Source organism: Rhipicephalus sanguineus, unplaced genomic scaffold, assembly GCF_013339695.2.
Source record: "Rhipicephalus sanguineus isolate Rsan-2018 unplaced genomic scaffold, BIME_Rsan_1.4 Seq554, whole genome shotgun sequence".
NCBI classification, from domain to species: Eukaryota; Metazoa; Arthropoda; class Arachnida; order Ixodida; family Ixodidae; genus Rhipicephalus; species Rhipicephalus sanguineus.
The window spans coordinates 21,122-40,001 of NW_023615502.1; the positions used below are offsets into that span (position 1 = coordinate 21,122).

At 47.4% G+C, this 18,880-nt stretch overlaps 2 protein-coding genes across 2 annotated transcripts in view; both read left to right on the forward strand.

The window, feature by feature from the left end:
* The window catches only part of LOC119377721 (serine/arginine repetitive matrix protein 1), a gene marked incomplete at its 3' end in the record, with an annotated part of 30,171 nt that extends 11,296 nt beyond the window's left edge, over positions 1 to 18,875 (forward strand). Inside the window, exon 5 of the mRNA XM_037647068.2 lies at positions 18,714 to 18,875. Coding sequence (XP_037502996.1) covers positions 18,714 to 18,875 — 162 coding nt within the window. The remainder of the gene's footprint in view (positions 1 to 18,713) is intronic.
* LOC119377720 (tigger transposable element-derived protein 4-like) lies at positions 828 to 3,006 on the forward strand. The gene has a single exon (XM_037647067.2). The coding sequence runs from the start codon at positions 1,319 to 1,321 to the stop codon at positions 2,879 to 2,881; it is 1,563 nt and encodes a 520-aa protein (XP_037502995.1). The 5' UTR covers positions 828 to 1,318; the 3' UTR covers positions 2,882 to 3,006.
* Positions 18,876 to 18,880: the final 5 nt, after the last annotated feature.

An 18,880-nucleotide genomic window follows, 5' to 3' on the forward strand; every position in this document is an offset into this window, starting at 1 on the left:
GTGCCGGCCACGTCGTATTTTTTTTTATAAACGGCTCTTTTCAGAGCCACCTAAACGATGCATTGGCTGAATTGCTATGGGAATCTTGTATTCCGGCTGTGACCCTCTCCGTCAGTGAAAACTACCTATCAAAAAGGTGCGTTTTCACGTGCATTCGTTTTTCCGGACTGCCCGATTTTCCGGACGTTTTCGCGGTCCCTTGAGGGTCCGGGAAATCGGACGTCGACTGTACAACAAAGATAGAAGAATCAGTAGAGCCAGAGCTATGCTCCAAAATTTTGGACGCAACAAGGAGGGGGTCTTTGTTGATGTAGCAAGCTATAGAGGCTGTCGCCATTTTGCTGTTGCGGTTGTAGACCTGTACGCATAAATGCCTAACCAGTGCTTCAATGAACACAAGGCACAAGGAAATGGCAGAGGAGGTAGCTATCGCACTGACCATAGCTCACACCGATGCCCAATATATTATCAATGACTCACAAACGGCAGTATGAAATTTTGCAAATGGTAGGATCTCCCCAGTGGCATTGCAAGTCCTTACTAAAGGCAAAACCTGCTTTGACAAAAAAAAAATGCATCGCGGCTTGAGGTCTCGCATTCTGAGCTGCGTCTGCGGTTGACACCACCTGCAGGGACTCCCTTGTGGTTGAATTCAGCTATATTGCCCAACACTATATAAAATTCAGTGACGGGAATACCCCCTGCCCCACCCCAAACTAATCCCGTCATTATGAATCACACTTACCCTGATTTGTACGCGACCAACTCACGCATGTATTGCACTAATAGGGCCACACTAGTGCATATTCTCTTGGAGTGTCCAGCACTACAGTAAAAGCTCGTTTATCCGGACCTCGTTAACTCGGAAATTCGGTTAACTCGGACTCGCGGCGCGGTCCCGGCAAAACTGTGTATATTTCAATGAGGTCAAATGCTCATTAATTCGGAGGGATTTAGCCGCGCACCGGTTATCTCGGACAACTCCGGAGAGGGCTATCGGGACTCCAGAGTCGCGCGATCTCGGCGGCTTGGAGGCTCAAGCAGCGCTTGCCGTAACCGACGGCGGAACCGGAGTTTTGGAGAAACCGAAACCGAGCGAACTGCAGCAGAATATGATCATGATGATAGTGAATGAGGGGGGAAGTGGCTAGGTGGCGCTAGTCACCACCCGGCGGAAGCGCTCGGGCCACCGGCGCATCCAGTGTCTACTAACAGCAGCTGCTCGAGTCGCTACGCGTACTTCGGGTCTTGGTTCTTTGTGTTGTGACTTCGCGTGTTGCGGCTGTGTTTGTGCGCGTTGCCGCCGCCGTCGCGTGTCATGCTGATGGCGACCGTCACAGGAGTTAAGCGGCCACAGCAGCCAGCAAATGATCTTGAAACAAAGGTTATGATATTGAAAGACGTGGACGCAGGTGTTTCTCGACAGGAGATAATGAAAAAGTACGATGTTAAGAGAAGCACGTTAAGTGACTACGTGAAGAACAAAGAAAAAATTTTCGCGGCGTTTGACAGCGGCAAATTCACCGGAAAACGAAAACGACTAAGGACGGCAGCACACCCGAAGCTGGAAGACGCACTGCTGCGGTGGATAACAGACATGCGGAACAGCCAGCTTCCCTTGAGTGGACCATTGATCTGTCAGCAAGCTGAAAGGTACGCACTGAGAATGAACATCGAATCTTTCAGTGCGTCTGAAGGCTGGTTTGCCCGCTTTAGAGAAAGGCACGGGTTGGTCTTTCGAAACGTGTGCGGAGAAAAAGCAGCAGTGGATGAACGGCGTATTGCTGACTGGAAGACAACAGAGCTTCCCCAGTACCTGGCTCGTTATGAACCTGCCAACGTCTTCAATGCCGATGAAACGGCTCTCTTTTTTAAAGCCTTGCCGGACAAAACGATTACGTTCAAGGGCGACCCGTGCGTTGGAGGGAAGAGGAGCAAAGAAAGGATCACTGTGCTTCTCGCTTCAAATATGTCGGGCACCGAGCGCCTGCCACTGCTAGTCATCGGGAAGGCACATAACCCAAGGTGTTTTAAGAACATTCACCACTTCCCTGTGCAATATCGTGCCAATAGAAAGGCCTGGATGACCTCGGATATTTTCCAAGCTTGGCTGCGCCAACTCGACCGCCGCTTCTCCGCTAACAAGCGCAAGGTTTTACTTCTAGTTGACAACTGCAGCGCTCATACCAGAGTGACAGGGCTGGAGTGCATCGAACTTGTATTTCTACCTGCAAACACGACGGCTGCTCTGCAACCGCTGGATCAAGGGATAATTCAGCACGTAAAAAGCAGGTACAGAAAGCATGTGCTGGAACGGATCCTGCTGTGCAAGGAAGCAGGGCGAGAATATGACCTGAGTCTCCTGACCGCAATTCACATTTTAGCGCATGTCTGGAGCGACACGCCGCCCGCGGTCATTGCAAATTCTTTCCGGCACAGCGGCTTTGTCCGCCCTGACGACTCGGATATTCCTCCAGAGGCCACTCCAGAGGACACCCGCGAGCCCACTGGAAATATGGACGACGAGGTGAATGACACGCGTTTTGACTCTCTCCTTCCTAGTGGCGTCCAGATTTTAGACTACGTCGCTATAGACTCTGATGTTGCCGTTGCTGGTCCGCTGACTGACGATGATATATTATCGGAAGTGCTTGAAGAGGACCAAAATCACTGTTCCGATGATGACGGCCAGGATGAGCCGACGCGACGTCGCCGCACCGTGCAGGAGGCCGCCGAAGCCCTCGCTGTCCTCGAGGAGTTCTGCGTTTGTTCTCGCGACAGTGAACATGCGCACCACCACCTGATGGGACTAAATAAGATCGTTCTGTCAGAAATTCCGACGGCGAGGCAGACAAAAATAACCCACTTTTTTAAGAAATAAAGGTTTGTCTGTGCCGTGTACGTTTTGCTTTTGTTTTCATGGTCCATTCGATAATTCGGAATTCGGTTAACTCGGACATTTTCTCCGGTCCCGTGAGATCCGAGTTAACGAGCTTTTACTGTATTAGGCAAAACTATGGATGCGGCTTCCAATGAGGACCTTCGGGCACGTTGGCGGGCCGCACTGCTCAGCTCGTGTGGACCACCATCTCTGCACAATGTAGCAGGCCGAGGAAGCTGCTGAGAGATGCGGTCTCTTGGCCGGCTCCAAGGCAGGAACCCTGCCCGGAAACCTGCAGGAACTGAAAAAAGTTATTCACTCACTCACCTATTTTTCAAGTGCAGTGTGGATTCGTCTGCCACTGTGTTTTACCAGAGTCATTCAATGCTTCTTATGGTCACGAAACTGTCGCGTCAGTTTCATATGGAGCCAGCGGCCGCCGCCAGAAGCGCAGCTGTGCTTGAGAGGCGATGCGAACGCTGCTATCGCTGGGGTTGTGTGTGGGAAGCCTCGGTGTTTAAGCTTTCTAAACTTCCGCAACGGTCGCTTTGCTTTCAGGCTTTTACTTCTAGCACTACGCATGCATAAATACATTTCTGAACGCGTTTTCTGTTTTAAAATGAGCACCCGGGAGGAAAAAACCAGCTCAATTAAAACGCGAAGCTCGCGGTGGTATCAGCAGAAAAAATACAAAAATTCGGGGATTAACGACAGAATAGCAAGATATATAATTACGAACGCCGTAGCAGGGGACTTCTGTATGACTTTTGCCACCTGCAGGCACAGCTGTTTCACCATGCTCGTAAGTCACCCGCAGTACGCCGCCGGCCGCAAGTTGATTCGTCTCGCCTTCACGCTAGATGTTTGACAACAGTTGTGGCATGTAGAGAAAGACACAGTTTGACCTGTACTTTATTCCAGAAGACATTATTCTCTGTGAAGCATATTCCACGCAACGTTTCCTTCACCTGCACCGGCAACGCACTCACACCGGCCGCCGCAGGGCCGTACCCAGGAATTTTTTTTCGGGGGGTGTTTGTGTGTAGAACGGATGACTTTAGTAACTAGTGGTCGCTGTGAAAACGACGTAGCGAAGCCTACTTCGTATCGCTTCGTAGTTGTAGCAGGTAACTCTGCGGGAATACAACCGCTGACGAACAGCTCACTTTTGTTAACGCTGGCAGTGTTCTTCGTAGTTCTTCCTCATTCGGCACATTGAAGCGAGTTATCCGTGGCGTCCGGGCTCGAAGGCTTCCACTTGTTTGGGTCCGGAAGCTCGATAGGGAAGAAACGCGGGTGAGCGCGCTCGCTCGCTCGCTCGCTGCGTGTGCCGGCGAGAGTTGCACTTGACTCTCATAACAGCTTCTATTCGTTGTAATAGTGCTTCGCTTTCACTCTGGCGTACAACCGATATGACTTGTTTTCGTCTAGCCGACAGGGCCGAGCAGTGCAGCACTTAGCAGGTGATCGGCGCGCAGTTACACTCCCCGTTGGTCCCTTTCATGCCAGGCGTTTCCGCACAACACGCACTACGGTGCGGTCTAAACAGGGCGTCGGCGATGCTCGGAGCTCTTCACAGGCTGACTCACGTGGTCGTTTGCATGGTGGTCGCACTGTAGATGAGCGAGATCGAGGTTTGCGTTTTGTGAGATACGAAGGAAGTCCTTCAAAAATCCTTGGAACGGTGTCAGATTTCAGCGTTGGTTTGTCGCGTTTCTGCGACACGGAGTCGCCGTTGATGTTAAAATCATACGCAGTGATAATGTCCGAGGCGTCGAAATGGTTCGCACACACACGTGTATACTTCGACTCAAAGTTAATTATCACCGCTTTCTTGCAGCGGTATGGCCCGCTTCCATTTCTCGCGCTGCTGCTTGTCTATGATATCCAGCAGCTTGTCTCGCACTGCGCGAGTATTTCAATACGCGGACGGCGCAGACGATCGCCTCTGTGGCGCAGCGGCGGCGCGTTGCGGCATTTTCGAGCAGCGTATGAAGCTCGCCCATAGCGTGACGGTGCAGTTTCGTGACCATAAAGAAAATTGGAATGACTCTGGTTTTACCCAAGAACAAAGCCTAATTTGAGACCAATACATATTTACCAAGTATTGGCTACAGAAAGCCATGACCATCGTCTTTCACAAAAATGGCAGCGCTGCAGAGAATCCACAAATACAAAAAAAAAAAAAAACTCCTGTGCTCTTTTCCGGCTTTTCAGGGCCCTTTGGTGTGCATAGTTGTGCTAGCACAGTAAAGCATTGTGATGTCTCCAGAATGAAGGCTTCTGTGTGTTAGACCAATGAAGGACGACATGCCAGCACGAATAAAGTTGGCCATTTGTGCTGAAAAAAAAATGGGGGGAGGAGGACTCTGATGGAGCACCAGTAGACCTCTTATGAAGTTTCCATTCAGTTGACATAGTTTAATTGAAGGCAGTCAGTAGTGGTTTCCCTTCTCTAGTCTTCTTGACACTACCTATAGCTACATCTTCACTGTGCAGATTTGGTCAGCAAAGAGGAAAGTACACCTTCAAGGGACAGCGGGGGAAGTAAGCAAGAAAATGTGTTCATCGTAATTGTTCCTCAGAGGCCTGTAATTCAGCCTCATCTTGAAGTTTCATTTGTGGCTTTATATTCAGTTTTTTTTTTTTTTTTTTCCTGGTGTACATCAACCACAAAGTAAACGTACCAGCTCATAGTAGTTTAGAGGTCATAGCAGCCCTCTAATGTGACACATTTTTGCATTGAATGAACATCCAAACTTTTAACCGTAGAAAAGAAATACTGGCAAGCATGTGCCTAGGTGATGTGCTGATCATGCCATTGGGTCTATGTTCCTGTAACAGATTTTGCTCTCACATGCACATGTAGCCAGAAGAGAGATGCATAGCAACCATGCACATTTTAATAATTATTTTTGTTAAGCAACATTATCATCAAATATGTGTTGCTTTTTTTTTCGCCATCACAGTAACGTCAATAATGCCAGGTGCAGTGTTGCAGGATCACCTGTAGCATCAAATTGACAAGTGTTAGCCAATGTCGGTACTTGCTATTGGCCTCGAGATCTTGGAGTGGCGCCCTCTCGCGTGTCACGTCAGAGCGGGGACTCCGCTCTCAACCGCGCTGCAGCAGCCGCTTCTCCTGTATGCGGATAGTCTGCTTCAGGCGGAAACTTAGTCCAACGAACAGCCTCGCGACGGTCAACTAACGCCTGCAACGAATGTTTTCGAGTGTCTTAAACATGTTTTAGTTCCGGCCCAATCGACAGGGCCAAGAAATACCCCGGATGGCCGACGAGTGCGTCGATGCCACCGACCGCATTGCTGGTAAGAAAGTGAAACTATGTGCGAGTGTTCTCGCTCGTTATCTTGTTTTCGCCGTACGATACTAATTAGTTTGGGTGTTTCTTTCGATATTTCAGTAAGCGTGCCGTTCTCCAGCATCTACAATGTAGATAAAGCTTGTGAAAGGTCGCGGTGCCTCATCGAGGGCGACGGTGCACGACGCAAGCCACGTTGTTGAATGCGCGGTCGAGGCCGTCAACGGATCACCGTCGCGGTTCTCGTCCTGCAAACAAGTGCGCAAGTACCGCCTTGTTGCACACCCCCCTGCTGATGCCCATGATCGCAGTTTGTCCCGTAATGTTGGTTCACTGAGAATGATATTACGTCGTAGTTCATATTAACACCGCACAGGACCGTCGCATGGGTATTAGAATATAACAAATAGTTAATCGCTGATTATACCACGCACAGGGCCACAGAGATTAACGTGGCAAAGGCAAGCTGGCTCGAGTTTCACGCCACGCAGCCTAACGAAAAGCTTAAAGAGCTCCGCTTTTAAAAAAGTGTCTGTACTGCCTGAGGTGAAAAACTTTTAGAGAATGCGCAGTAAACAGCGGCAACAGGTTTTGCTTATGAATTTATGATAAGCAGTCCGCTAGGCGCGCGCTTGCCTTCATAGGTAAAATACGTATGTTCACCGTCCAAATGCAGCCGTAGTCTCAGATATCCTGCACCGCTCAGCTGAGCTCACGAGGCGCGCTTTCCTGCGAGGCAATTCGGAGGCCGCGTATATCGGCTCCTTCGCTTTCGCGGCAGGTTGTGGGACGGCACCGCACCTGGTGTAAGTCGCCTCTGCTTATAGCCTGCGTGCAATAAACGGCTTAAGTATTGGCGAGGCGCTTAAACGCGGTCACAAGCTTACCTAAGAGTGGCGCGTACGATGGGTAGAAGTCACTGTCCGCGAAATGCTTGCTGCACGCTATCGATGAAGGCGTGGGGCGCCTTCCCATTCTGAACTTGACTATCCACTTCTTCTTCAGTTCCAGGTCCTTAGGATAGTTGTGAAAGCTAACGCCTTTTTCACGAGCGGACGAAGTACACTGAGGCACAGGGCAGTACTTCGCCACTGCGCAGCACTCGCCGCGGAGACAAGTGGCCGCAGTTCTACGAAACAGCTGTAGTTCTAAATGAACGTTAAAAGCAGACCCACGGTTGTTCGAACAGCGTAGGTGGCCACCATACGCAAGATAACCAATTGACCTGCCTTTTTGTTGAGATTTACCACAACGGTGGTTTCAACAAGGTGCTGGGCCTACGTAAGCAGACGAAAGCGCGCGAATCCCCGCTCTGACGTCATACAGGCGCCGTTCGCAGCGCCACCATCGGTCGCACACCAGGCCAATATGTGTAATCCTTTTATGAGCAAAAAGCTTGTCATAGAGCTTTTACAATTTTTAAAATGCAAATTTGAAATTCTTCACCCTTTCTTTACTATGACAATTGAGAGGCCTGCTACATTTTTCTGGCTAGAAAATTAGGTGCACGTTTGATTTTTACTTTGTTTTTCATATGTGTTTCATCATAAATTCTTGCTTTGAACATGTAGAAAGTAAGTGCACATTCAATTCAGAGGCACTTTAGAATAGGTGCTAGTGCCGCCAAATTGATCGATTGTGCGTTGCAGCATTTTGTTCTGCCTCATTTAATTTGGCCATCTTTTCTGTCCCTTCAAAATTGAATTAATGGAAGTTGACTTTATTTATATGACCAGTCTAGAGAATGCCAAAAATATCAAATAAATCTTAACCTTCCATCTCTTCTGGTTGTATAACTTCGTTGGCATGTTAGTGTTTGGTTTTATTCATGTCGTGTTTTTTCAACTTCTAGTTTTCACACAGGTGTAATTGTTATTTTCATCGTACTGCTCGTTGGATAGAAAAAAGAAAGGCACTAGCAGCAGCTCCTGTAAGTAAATGTGCAAGTTTGTGACTATGTACTACACGTTCGTGTGTGACTTGAGGTGAAAGGTGAAGTAGGTTTCTTTGAGTTTTGCTGTGAGCAAAAGTTCTTGAACTGTAATGTTCAGCACAACTGTTGGCATGTGACATATTTTGTTTTCATTTAGTGAAACAAGGGTTCGAAGACTTTCGTACAATGCAGACCCATGCTTGCCTTCACCGTGGTGTTAAAATCCCATGCATTTTATTTGCTCCTTTTTTTTTTCTCTCTCTTTTGCTGAGCCATACTGTGAATTTAGTGAAGTGGCTATATGCTACATTATAGTTGAACTGCGGTTAAAGGAGTCCTGACACAAAAATTTTCGCCCCGCGTTTTTTTGCTGCAATGTGTTGCTGGGGGCCTGTTAGTCATAACACGGCACATCGTTTGCTGCAGCGCGCGACAGATAATTAACTACAAGCTCCTCATTACCGACACAGCCTCAGTTTCGGTTTGACAGAGCTCCAAAAACGACAAGCCGCCGGGTGCAACTATCACCACCTAGCGAGTGAAACGCTCGGTCACGTGAGCACACAGAACAGTGACGCATTTCCGCGTGGTCTGTCGTCGTCAGGCTCATTGTCGTCTGATGGCGACAATTTTCTTGCGGCGGGGATGAAAGGAATTTTCGACGTGGCGAATAACTTCGGGTTTGACCCGCTGGCGAGGAGCGGTTCGTCGGGAAGCGCGTCAAAACAGAAATGGCGGCTACGACATCATCATAACTTGTACCAGCTGAAACGTTTACGTAGGGGAAGTAGGGGGGTCACCTCGGGTCACCTCCGAGGGTGTCAATGCACCAGGTGCAGCCTATAATGCTGGATCGCGCTTGCAAACTTCAAAATTCATATAAAATACCTTCCAAGCTTTATTCGCTGTCGATATCTTGCAGATGGTACACGCACGTACACAGGAATCGATCCAGCAGGCTATCTCGGCCACGAAATTTTGTGTCAGTACCCCTTTAATAAATACTAATCAGATATTATTAGGGGTGTGCAAATATTCGAATCGAGTAATACCTAATCAAATAACTCAAGTTGACTTTCGAATAATTCAACAGGATGAATATCTGTCATGTCATTTCCTCACGTAAAAAAAAACATGAGAAAACTGTCAAGCACTTCACAACTTCACTTCTAAAACGAAGGCATGGACTTCTTGCTTAGTTCGGTTGCGTATGCCGCAAGGGCCGTAAAACGTCGCAACTTTGGCTCACGAAACCCTCGGTGATTGGTTTCACATATGAAAATTTGTTCACGCTGTGCAGTTGCCACTGCAGCACCGCACCACTCGTTCAAAAACTCCTATTGTTCCAGCACGCTGTTAAAACGCTGCTGTGAATGGCCGCTGAAGGTTTTAAGCCCAGGGCACCCATGGCGACGAAGCACAGTATTACCGCTGTCAGATGAGCCGTATTGCACGACTCTAGGGTGAAAAAAGCTAGTTTCTGTATCCCCCTTTGTTAGCTGTTAGGAGTGGCGCTGCTGACTGGAAGGGCGGCTCTGCTATTGACATTTTTGCGCGCCCCTCAAAGCTGAACCCCCCCAACAATCACGTAACAAAGTTGTCACCACACCGTAGTGTCCCTGATTTTTCCTTTGTCTTGCCGTAACTGGCCGTACACGTTTCGTGTAGATATACTACAGTACAACCTCGTTGATACGTTCCCGCTTAGTACGATTTCCCGGCTCCTACACTCGCAATCGCGAAAATTGAAAATAACCCAATACAGCTGTGTGTAATACATTCCGGTTAATACGTTCCCGGAAAATACAATTATTAGGCAGCAACGTTCAGCACCGCGGAAAACTGCGATCGTATGATACGTTTTGTATCCAGAAACTCATTCTGGTGTGCAAAAAGGGCCCTCTCGTGCACTTGTGAAGCGCGAACTGGCAGACAGCCGCCGCACAGTGGCTTCTCCGCAGTGCCTTTCCTCCCTCCACGTCTTCTCCATATAGCTCGATCGGCGCTCTCTGTCAACCACACATCGACCCGAAGGCAGGTGGCAACGCTGGCCGTCCAAACGGCTTTAAAAAAAAGAAAATCACAGCATATCCACCGGGCGAATGATAATTAGTGGGGCGAAGCTCCAGAGGGAATCATCGGTAAACCGGGAAACTCTTCCGTGAAATTCGCCCAGTACATCATATAAAGAGTGTAAAACACCGTGTATATATTAAACATCAAACTTTTATTGTACTGTTGGTTTACGTGGTCCCTTCCTTATCACCACGTTGTGATCAGTGAAATGCAGGGAAAGTGTCCGCTCCCGAGTGAAAGAGAAAGCGCGCCAAGAGCGAGCACCTTGTCTGCCTCCATCCGGCGACGAGCGAAAGAGAGAGCGCACCAAGAGCGAGTGCCTTTTACGATCGCAGGCATCCAATGACATGCGCCATTCGCATTATACAAGCGCCATCTGTCATCTTTAAACAGCAACTCTAAGAAATACATGAAACGCCATCTGGTGAGCAATTCATTAAACTAGAGCTCTAAGAAATACATGAAACACTATCTAGTGAGCAATTCATTAAACTAGAGCTGGCTACATATATACTGCTACTACAGAGGAGGGAACAACCCACACCCTAGGAAGCTTCGCCCCTAAAAAGTCTTTTGTGTAGCACTTTGCACGATTTCGCTGAGCATTGCAAGTCCTTCATCCGTAGCACAATACATAGATGCACACTTGTTCCGCACACTTTTGTTCAGACCCCATGGCTACAACAACAGCCGGGGGAATTATCAATGCCGCCCAAAGAATGGAGGCTGTCGCTCCTCCAGTCACAGTTTGGTACAAGACCTACGGAAACGCACATGCCGCCGCTGTGCAACACGCTGCACAACACGCCGCAACACCTAACTATAATGTAACCATAGCAACACCGCCATCGTGCACAGTGGATATGGCTGATAATTTCCTCCACATTTTCCAGGAGCGCGTTCGTTATCGGGTTGCTCCGCCCATCGCGCGTCGCCATACGGCTTTCATTTTTCTCTGGCTAAACAATTATGCCTACCAGCAGATCATCAGAAACTGCCAGAAAAAATTTGTTTTGAAAGATATCTGGAAGGTTTCTGGTTATCAGATGCCATAGCGAGATGATGTGCGCTTGCCGCCATCTTTGTGAGGACTCGACAGATCGCAATGCGGACGCTTGGGGACTTCACCTTCCGTTGGCATTACGCCAGGCGTTATCTTTTAGAAGCCCATTCCGTCGTGCGAGATGGTGCGATCACGAGTGGCGGCGAACATACCGCCACATGTCTCAAGTTAAGGGGGGGACACGGGTCTTAGAATAGTAAAAAATGGACAGAAAGTCAGTTTCGAGAAAAACGCATTTTAGGCACGTTTGAGCTCCTAAGCAGCTGCCCTCAAAATATTATCGCCGATTTAACCCGGGAAATGGGTTAAAACTTATTTTTAAGACGCCACGGGAGCCGCAAAATGCATCTCAACAGGCAAAACTTGTTCAAACTTCGCGCGCGCGCCGCGGGCGCAGCAGCTGGCTGATCGCCACCATCTTTGGCTTGTTTTGAAGCTGTTTTCTTTGTGTACATTTTGCCGCGTTTCAAAATGGCGTCGCTGCAACAGAACGGCCGCGATCGGCGCTTTTCCAAAGGGTGGTTGTAGAACGCTCATTGGCCAGAGCGCGCGCGAGGCGAGCCCCTTCTCTCGCGCCTCCCATTGGCTGGCACAACCCGAGGCGGCCATTTTGTTTTTGTATTTTTGTTCTGCACTCACGGCTGCCGTGTTGCCGGTGTCGTGTGCTCGCGTGTTGTTACAAGTGTCATCTTCCTCTGCTTACGCTCCCGTTCGTGTGGCCCGCTGACACACAGTTATCTTACTTTGTGCTGGCACATCCTGAGATGCTCGTGTAAAGAAGACGCGCCAAGCATACGAGGGCGCGATGCCGAAACTACTTGTCGCTACCGGAGCGTCGAGCCTACGAGAACCGCCCGGTTCCCCTTGTTCAAGCTGCAGCCATCGGATTATTAGGCAACGCTTCAGTGGCATTGGAAACCGCATTCGTATGGCATACATGCGGGACTGCCGAGTGCGCGGGAAATACGGCGACGGGAGGAGTGCTTGGCATCGCAGCGCGCAACGAAGCAGCGGAAGTTCAAGCCGTTGGATGTTGGTGAACGGCGGCAAGGAAAATGGCACAGAATTTATCCCCGTGGACTTATCCGTGATAAAAACGTTCTTTGGGCTTGTGCTTCGTTCCGAGTTCGGCTCAAGCAGTGACCTTTTTCAAGGCAGAGGGTATAGGCTGCTTTCAAAGCCTGTGCTTCATTATCATAGATGCGACTCGCGCGAGAAGCTTTTCTTGTAGAAGGTAGCTGGTGATAGTGGTGCTAAGATAATTAATGTCATTTGAAGTGAAATGCATTAAATTAGGGCCACCAATGCTGTCGACAAGGGTGCAACGGTAGTCGCTTCAACCACGACCTGACGGAGCAACACCGGAATTGCAGAGACGCCGTGTTACACTTTCGGGAAATTGATTTGTGCTCCACAGCCTTGAGAAGGTTAAAAACTGACACTGGAAGTTGCAAAAGGAGCACTTATACAGTAGTGACACCAAGCACAGACTTTCAAAATGACGCAAACCAGCAGGGGACCCTGATTACAGCCCTTGCCTGCTGTTGAGCCGAGTGCTATTGCTGGACAATAATAACTGATTTTTGGTTTAATAAATAACCCACGTGCTTTTTAGACTTAATCTCTCTATTTTATTTGCCTGTTGCAAAGCCACATTCATAGACAAATTTTGTATTTGTTCAGCTTGCAAGGAATTGGTACAGGCCTATGAATTGCTAAAGGTGGAGTTTATCACTCTGGTACTGGGTGCACTATGTGACTTTATAAGAAGATTTTGCCAGTACATTGGCAGGTCATGGTCACATATTTGGTATGGCTGTTCTCGTGAAGAAGAAACCTATCAAATGATATAACCACTAGTGCTGTGGCTGCACTTCCAGAAAAGTTACAGTTGTCTGAAACTTCAAATGCGTTTTTCTCAGTTTGATATTTTTGCTCAACGCACTCAGCCTTACGGGGTTTTTTCCATGTTGTTGCTGAGTAAAAATCACAAATTTGGTATCATTTTACTCGTATTGAAACGATCTGGGGGGTGATGCTATTTGCATTACTCTAGCACCATTTTACAAATTTTAATTAAAGATACTAATGAGAGTGAATCGGAATAAATAACCACCAGTGAGTGTTCATCTGTTTTCTGACCTTCACAGTGCTCTCAGGTGAATAAAAATAGCATCACCCCCTACAGCATGATCTGGGCATTGGGCCCATGCACTTACATATTGGTTTTAGTAGGTCGAAATTGCCTAAAAGCCCCGTAAGAAGCAGGCACTAATTATTTTTTCGAACCTCGAGATCTCTTGAACTAGTGCAGCTATTAAAAAACTAATTACAGATTTGAAATCAGCATAAAAAACTGGTCAAAACAGTGAAGTTTGGTTCATATTGACTCAAATATAAAGAAAAAATTTTAGGACCCACGTCCCCCCTTAAGACAGAACGCAAACTGATCAGCGCGAGTGTGCGACATATGCGATAGCCGCGAGGATGCTTATCATTTCCGCGAAATTTTGCATATCATGTTGCACCGTGATTGTTATGTGCACTGCGCAGAGTTGAGCTTGTTAAGCCTTTAGCGGGGCGGCAGTTTTCTTTACGGACGGGGCGTGTCGCGAACGTACGTCATCGTATCTCAAATGCGTATGCTCAAGAATATTACTTCTGCTCATCGGCCAACCTAGCCCCATATTTCCAAGCGGCAATGCAGAAAGAACCGACGCTCATGGGGCACAAAGTTTCGTCTGCTGACACGGCGGTAGCGTTTCTTTACTTTTACGCTGGTTGTCCCAGAGTTCGATTTTGCAATACAGTAGAACCCCGCTGATACATTTGTGAAGGGACCGTAGGAAATAAACGTAAGAGATGGGAAACGTAAGAGCCGAAAAACAGGAAAAACGACAAAATATTTAGTGGTACAGAATTTTATTTCAATGCTTACAAGCAGCACGAGCGCGCTCAGCCGCGATTTAGTCGATGGATAGAAACGCAGAGCTGGGGACGGCCTCATCCACAGAAATGTAATCAATGTATGTGATTTTTTTTAACACCAGGCATGAAAGAACTACAGGCATGAAAGAACAACAGGCATGAAAGAACTAAGCACACGCAATCACAACCAGCGCGGCGAGTCCGACCGCGAACCGCGCGCACGACCATGCGAGCTCCAACCAGCTCGAACACCTCCCGTCCTCCGACAAATAACAATGATGATGTGTCTACGCCAACACGATGGCAGAAGGGAATACCAATCTCGAAGGCCTTGCTTTCGCGAGCAATTACATCATAGACGCCATCTTTGTGCAATACGAATCTCAAAGGCTATGTTTTTGTCAATAGTAAATGCCAATCTCGAAGGCCTTGCTTTCGCGAGCAATTACGTCATAGACGCCATCTTTGTAATACGAATCTCGAAGGCAATGCTTTTGTTTGCATCAATGGAAAGATCCTGTTGCTTGCGCCTCTCATGCGGCTAATATTACGGTCAAACCAGGCCAAGCTGCATGAAAATGCACCATGACCGCTCTCTTCGGTAGTCACTCGGTCGGCTCCGAGCGCACTTCGCGACGTATCATACGGGAACGGTCCGACAGTCACGACATAACGGCGCGGTTCCCAATACATTGTATCCTATGGGAGTTATGCCGGGACCGGCGGAAAACGACGTAACAGTCGGGAAAACACAGCAGTGAGGAACGCAACAGCGGGGTTCTACTGTATTTGGGTTGTCTCAGGATTTCAACACACGTGACCACGACGTTATTTTCAGTCGAGACTGGAACTAGGTGGCTGACCTCTGGCTGCCAGCAAGATGGCAGGAGTTCGAAAATTGAAGAGTCCCTCCATGTTTTTTGAGAAATAGATGTTTTTTTGCCCTTGCACCTCAATATGGGCTTGTCAGCCTCAGCGTTTACTGGATTGGGATTGTACGCTTTCCCGGATCGTACATTTATTTTCCACTTTTTTTTTTTTCCCGGAAACGTATCAACGAGGTTCTACTGTATTCGATATTTTTGGACACTATTCGGTGCTATTCGATTGAAAGTCTATTCAAAATGAAATTGCGATATTCGCACACCTCTATATATTATAAATTTGAAGTGTTGTCCATTTTTTATTACAATGAGTATTCTATTCCTGTAGGCCTATAACATGAATGATTTCTAGGCATTACGGAAACTAAACCACACGCGTTTTGATTCTTACGAAACACTCAAGAGAGGAGGTGATCTCTCAACCAGTGGAAAAGCCTATAATGAAGCCAAAGACGCGAGATACAGCACAGTAGCGATTAAAACAAAATGTTTCTTTGCTTCATTGGCCAAGTCGTGCCTGATCACACCTTTTACGGGTTTGCATCTTCTACTGTGATGCAAAGTGATTTTGTGCCTTGCCCACGTATAGTCAAATTTCATTATAACAGACTAATCGACATGATGAAGAAATCTGAATCTCCTATGAAATTCTCATAAAAGGCCATGCACTTGAAATCTTATCTTAGCTAAGCAAAACTTCCATTTCATGTATCATTTGGTGCTGTTTAGGCTTATAATCACCAATGTGCAATTTTGCTTGTGACTAATCTGCTTCAGTACAGACACTGCCGATTTTTTGAAAACCCGATTTTCTGGACATGCTCGAAAATTTAGACGCTTTCACGGCACCGTCAAAAGCCCCATAGACGTCAATGTATAAGAACATTTGAAGTTTCAGACGCTGAAACTCTACGGCGTCAGGTTTTTCAGACTTTCTGCCCAAACTATGGGTCCGAAAGGCATTAATTGAAACACCCATCTCGGCCGCGTCTATGATCTCTTAGGTTCGAACCAGTGCTTTCGCGAGTCAATCTGTTTGCGACAGTAACAGAGTTCGAAAGTCAGCTTTGCGGCAATGATGAAGTGTTACGGAGCGATATAGACCAGAAATTCAAAGAGGCCGCTATCACGCCGCCGTGCGGCGATGTCCTTATGGATAAGCAGCGGAAATGCACGGAGGGGTGGTGGTGGCAGGTGGTAAACGCAGCAGGACGGCTTAATCGCTGACAATTCTTCCGATAAGTATCTTCAGTTAACTGCTCGGTACTGCACGTGGCCTAGCACAGTTGCATGCGTACTGCACGCATTTGATAGGCGAGAACCCAAATGTGCCACGCCGCTATTCATGCTACCTCTTTGTGCGAGATCACTAAGTGCGCCACAGGCGCATTGCCTTCACGAACGAAACCCGCTCGCCATCACCACGCCCCTGTATGGCCAGGAACGGAGTGGGCATCACAAACCCTTTCATGACAAATGCGTGTGTAGGGTACAGCAACAGTACAGTGATGGCGTCAGCTTAGTCGGCGATGTGCTGCACACAACTACAAACGATCGGCTTCACACGGCAGCAAATGCTGTGTATCGGCGGAGATTTGGCCATATGTGTGCGTATCGTTTACGTGTGCACACACATCGGGGAAAGCCGGACGAGTCGTCTGCCCTTCCGCCGCAGTCTTTGTGTTCCGCATCATCGTTTCCAAATGATCCATGTGAGAGAGCCGTAATCTATTCCGCGCTTTGCTCGTTTTAGCGCCGCTCATCACGAGACACAAATTTGCAAGTGGCGTTTGGCATGTATTTAAGCGGGGTTCGTGGCAGGTACCAAATGTATTTGCGAGAGCCTGGGCACACACCAAAATGTCTAATAAGTGTACTGGGAGGCATTAAAGCTATTTAGCACGTAGCTGTAGCAATTTGACACTTGAGCAAAATAAAAAAGCATGAATTTATTTTTTCGGACTGCCCAATTTTGTGGTCCGTAGGGAGTCCGAAAAATCGGACGTTGACCGTAATTCAGTTCTCCCACAAGCAAGCAGACTCACTGCCATCGTACTCTCTCACTCACATAGCAGTGGCTGTAGCTGGCATGGCTGGACATAGATGGGCATGGCCTCCAAAATAGAACTGACACAGTCTTGGTAACCATGCTTAACTGTAAACTGTGTCGTCCAGCAGTAGAGAGGTAATGCGACGGTGAGCCATTGCTTGCATGATGCAGTGTAAAACACCAGTGCATCTACATTTCTTTAGAGTTGTGCGAATAGCAAAATTTTGGGTGTGAAGCGAATTCGAATAATAAAGTTCGAGTGCGAATAAAATCGAATTATTTTCAAATATTTCTCGAATATTGTTTGAATTCTTCGAAGCGAAATTACAGAAAAGTTGCAGAGGATCCCTGAGAATATTCTTACGAGATAGGAACATGAAAGTGTTTCTTTTAGCTAGGCTGGTGAAGCACTGGAGGGGACAAGATGGCAACGGAACGCATTTTAAAGCTAATTCACCCTGGCTCATTTCATGCTCGACTACGGTCTGCGTCGAATTTGTTTTTAGCGGAGTAGAAATGGTGACGCACCCCTTTCATTGTGAAAGTTCATATCAAAGAAAATTTAGTTCACGCACTGAGGGCAGCTACGTCGCGTCTATTTTGCGTGCCCGAAACCTGTGTACGTGAGTGGTACAAACAAAAGGAGGGAAATCTTCTGTCGACCAGGGAAAGTTTCGACGGGCCGAAAATGAGAAAATATCCGGATCTCGGTGGCAAGCTTGCAGGCATTCTCAAGCAACTCTATGTAGACAGAGCTTGTCAAGGTAATGGCCCTTGAAATGGCACGTGATCTAAGTGTATCCAGAGGTGACCTTAAAGCTAGCAGAATAAATTTCACTTTCTCTTAGGGTGCATTCTGCTTGCCTTTTTTTTTTTTCTCCTGATCATCAGCACTGTGGCATGCCACAGTATTAAAAGATCTTGTAACATGATGCGCAGATATTTAGAACTCGAAAATTGGGTGCATGTTACATTCGATTAAGTACGGCATAAGCAGATGCTGTGCTTCGCACTTCTACACTGCACTCTTTCTATTCTCTGCGCAGTGATCGAGCTACCTTGTCTAAAATAGTGTCAGGGTGTAGCGATGGCCGTTAACCTTTCGATAGGTCGAAGTTCGCAAGGAGAATTGAGTTTACATGCATCGTTTAGAGAAGTACTGTGATTTGATTTTAAGGGAATGAAACCGTTCTATTTATTTTCCAGAAATTCGAATACTTCAAATACTGAAGTTCCGGTGCAAATCTAATTGCTAACACTATTCGAAAAGTATTTTAAAGTTCCAATATTCACACAACCCTACTTTTATACCATTGTAGCCTGCAATATCATTTTGGTTCCCCCTTCAACTTCATTACAATTAGATTCATGTGCGAATAATCAGAAAATATTTCTTGTCTGCACATGTTGGTCAGTGCTAGCGTCATTTGTGCAGCACCACAGCGAAATGCATTACTGATACCTCACTTGGTACAGCAGCTTCCACCTTTTTTTCGTTTTCCTACTAGGATATGTTCATTTCGGGAGCTCTTTCTTTTTTTAATGGGTACATTTTGGTTTTGTTTTTGTCACCATTAGGAGGAGCAAGAGAGAATGCATGACAGCGCTAGACGAACAGAAGAACGTGAACGTGAGAAAATGGTTGAAAGGGCAAGGGAAGCCGCAGCTGCATCTCTACGTGACAGATCACCCGAGAAGCCAAAGGAGCGGCCAAACCATTCTGAAGTCAAGCCAAAGGAAAAGCC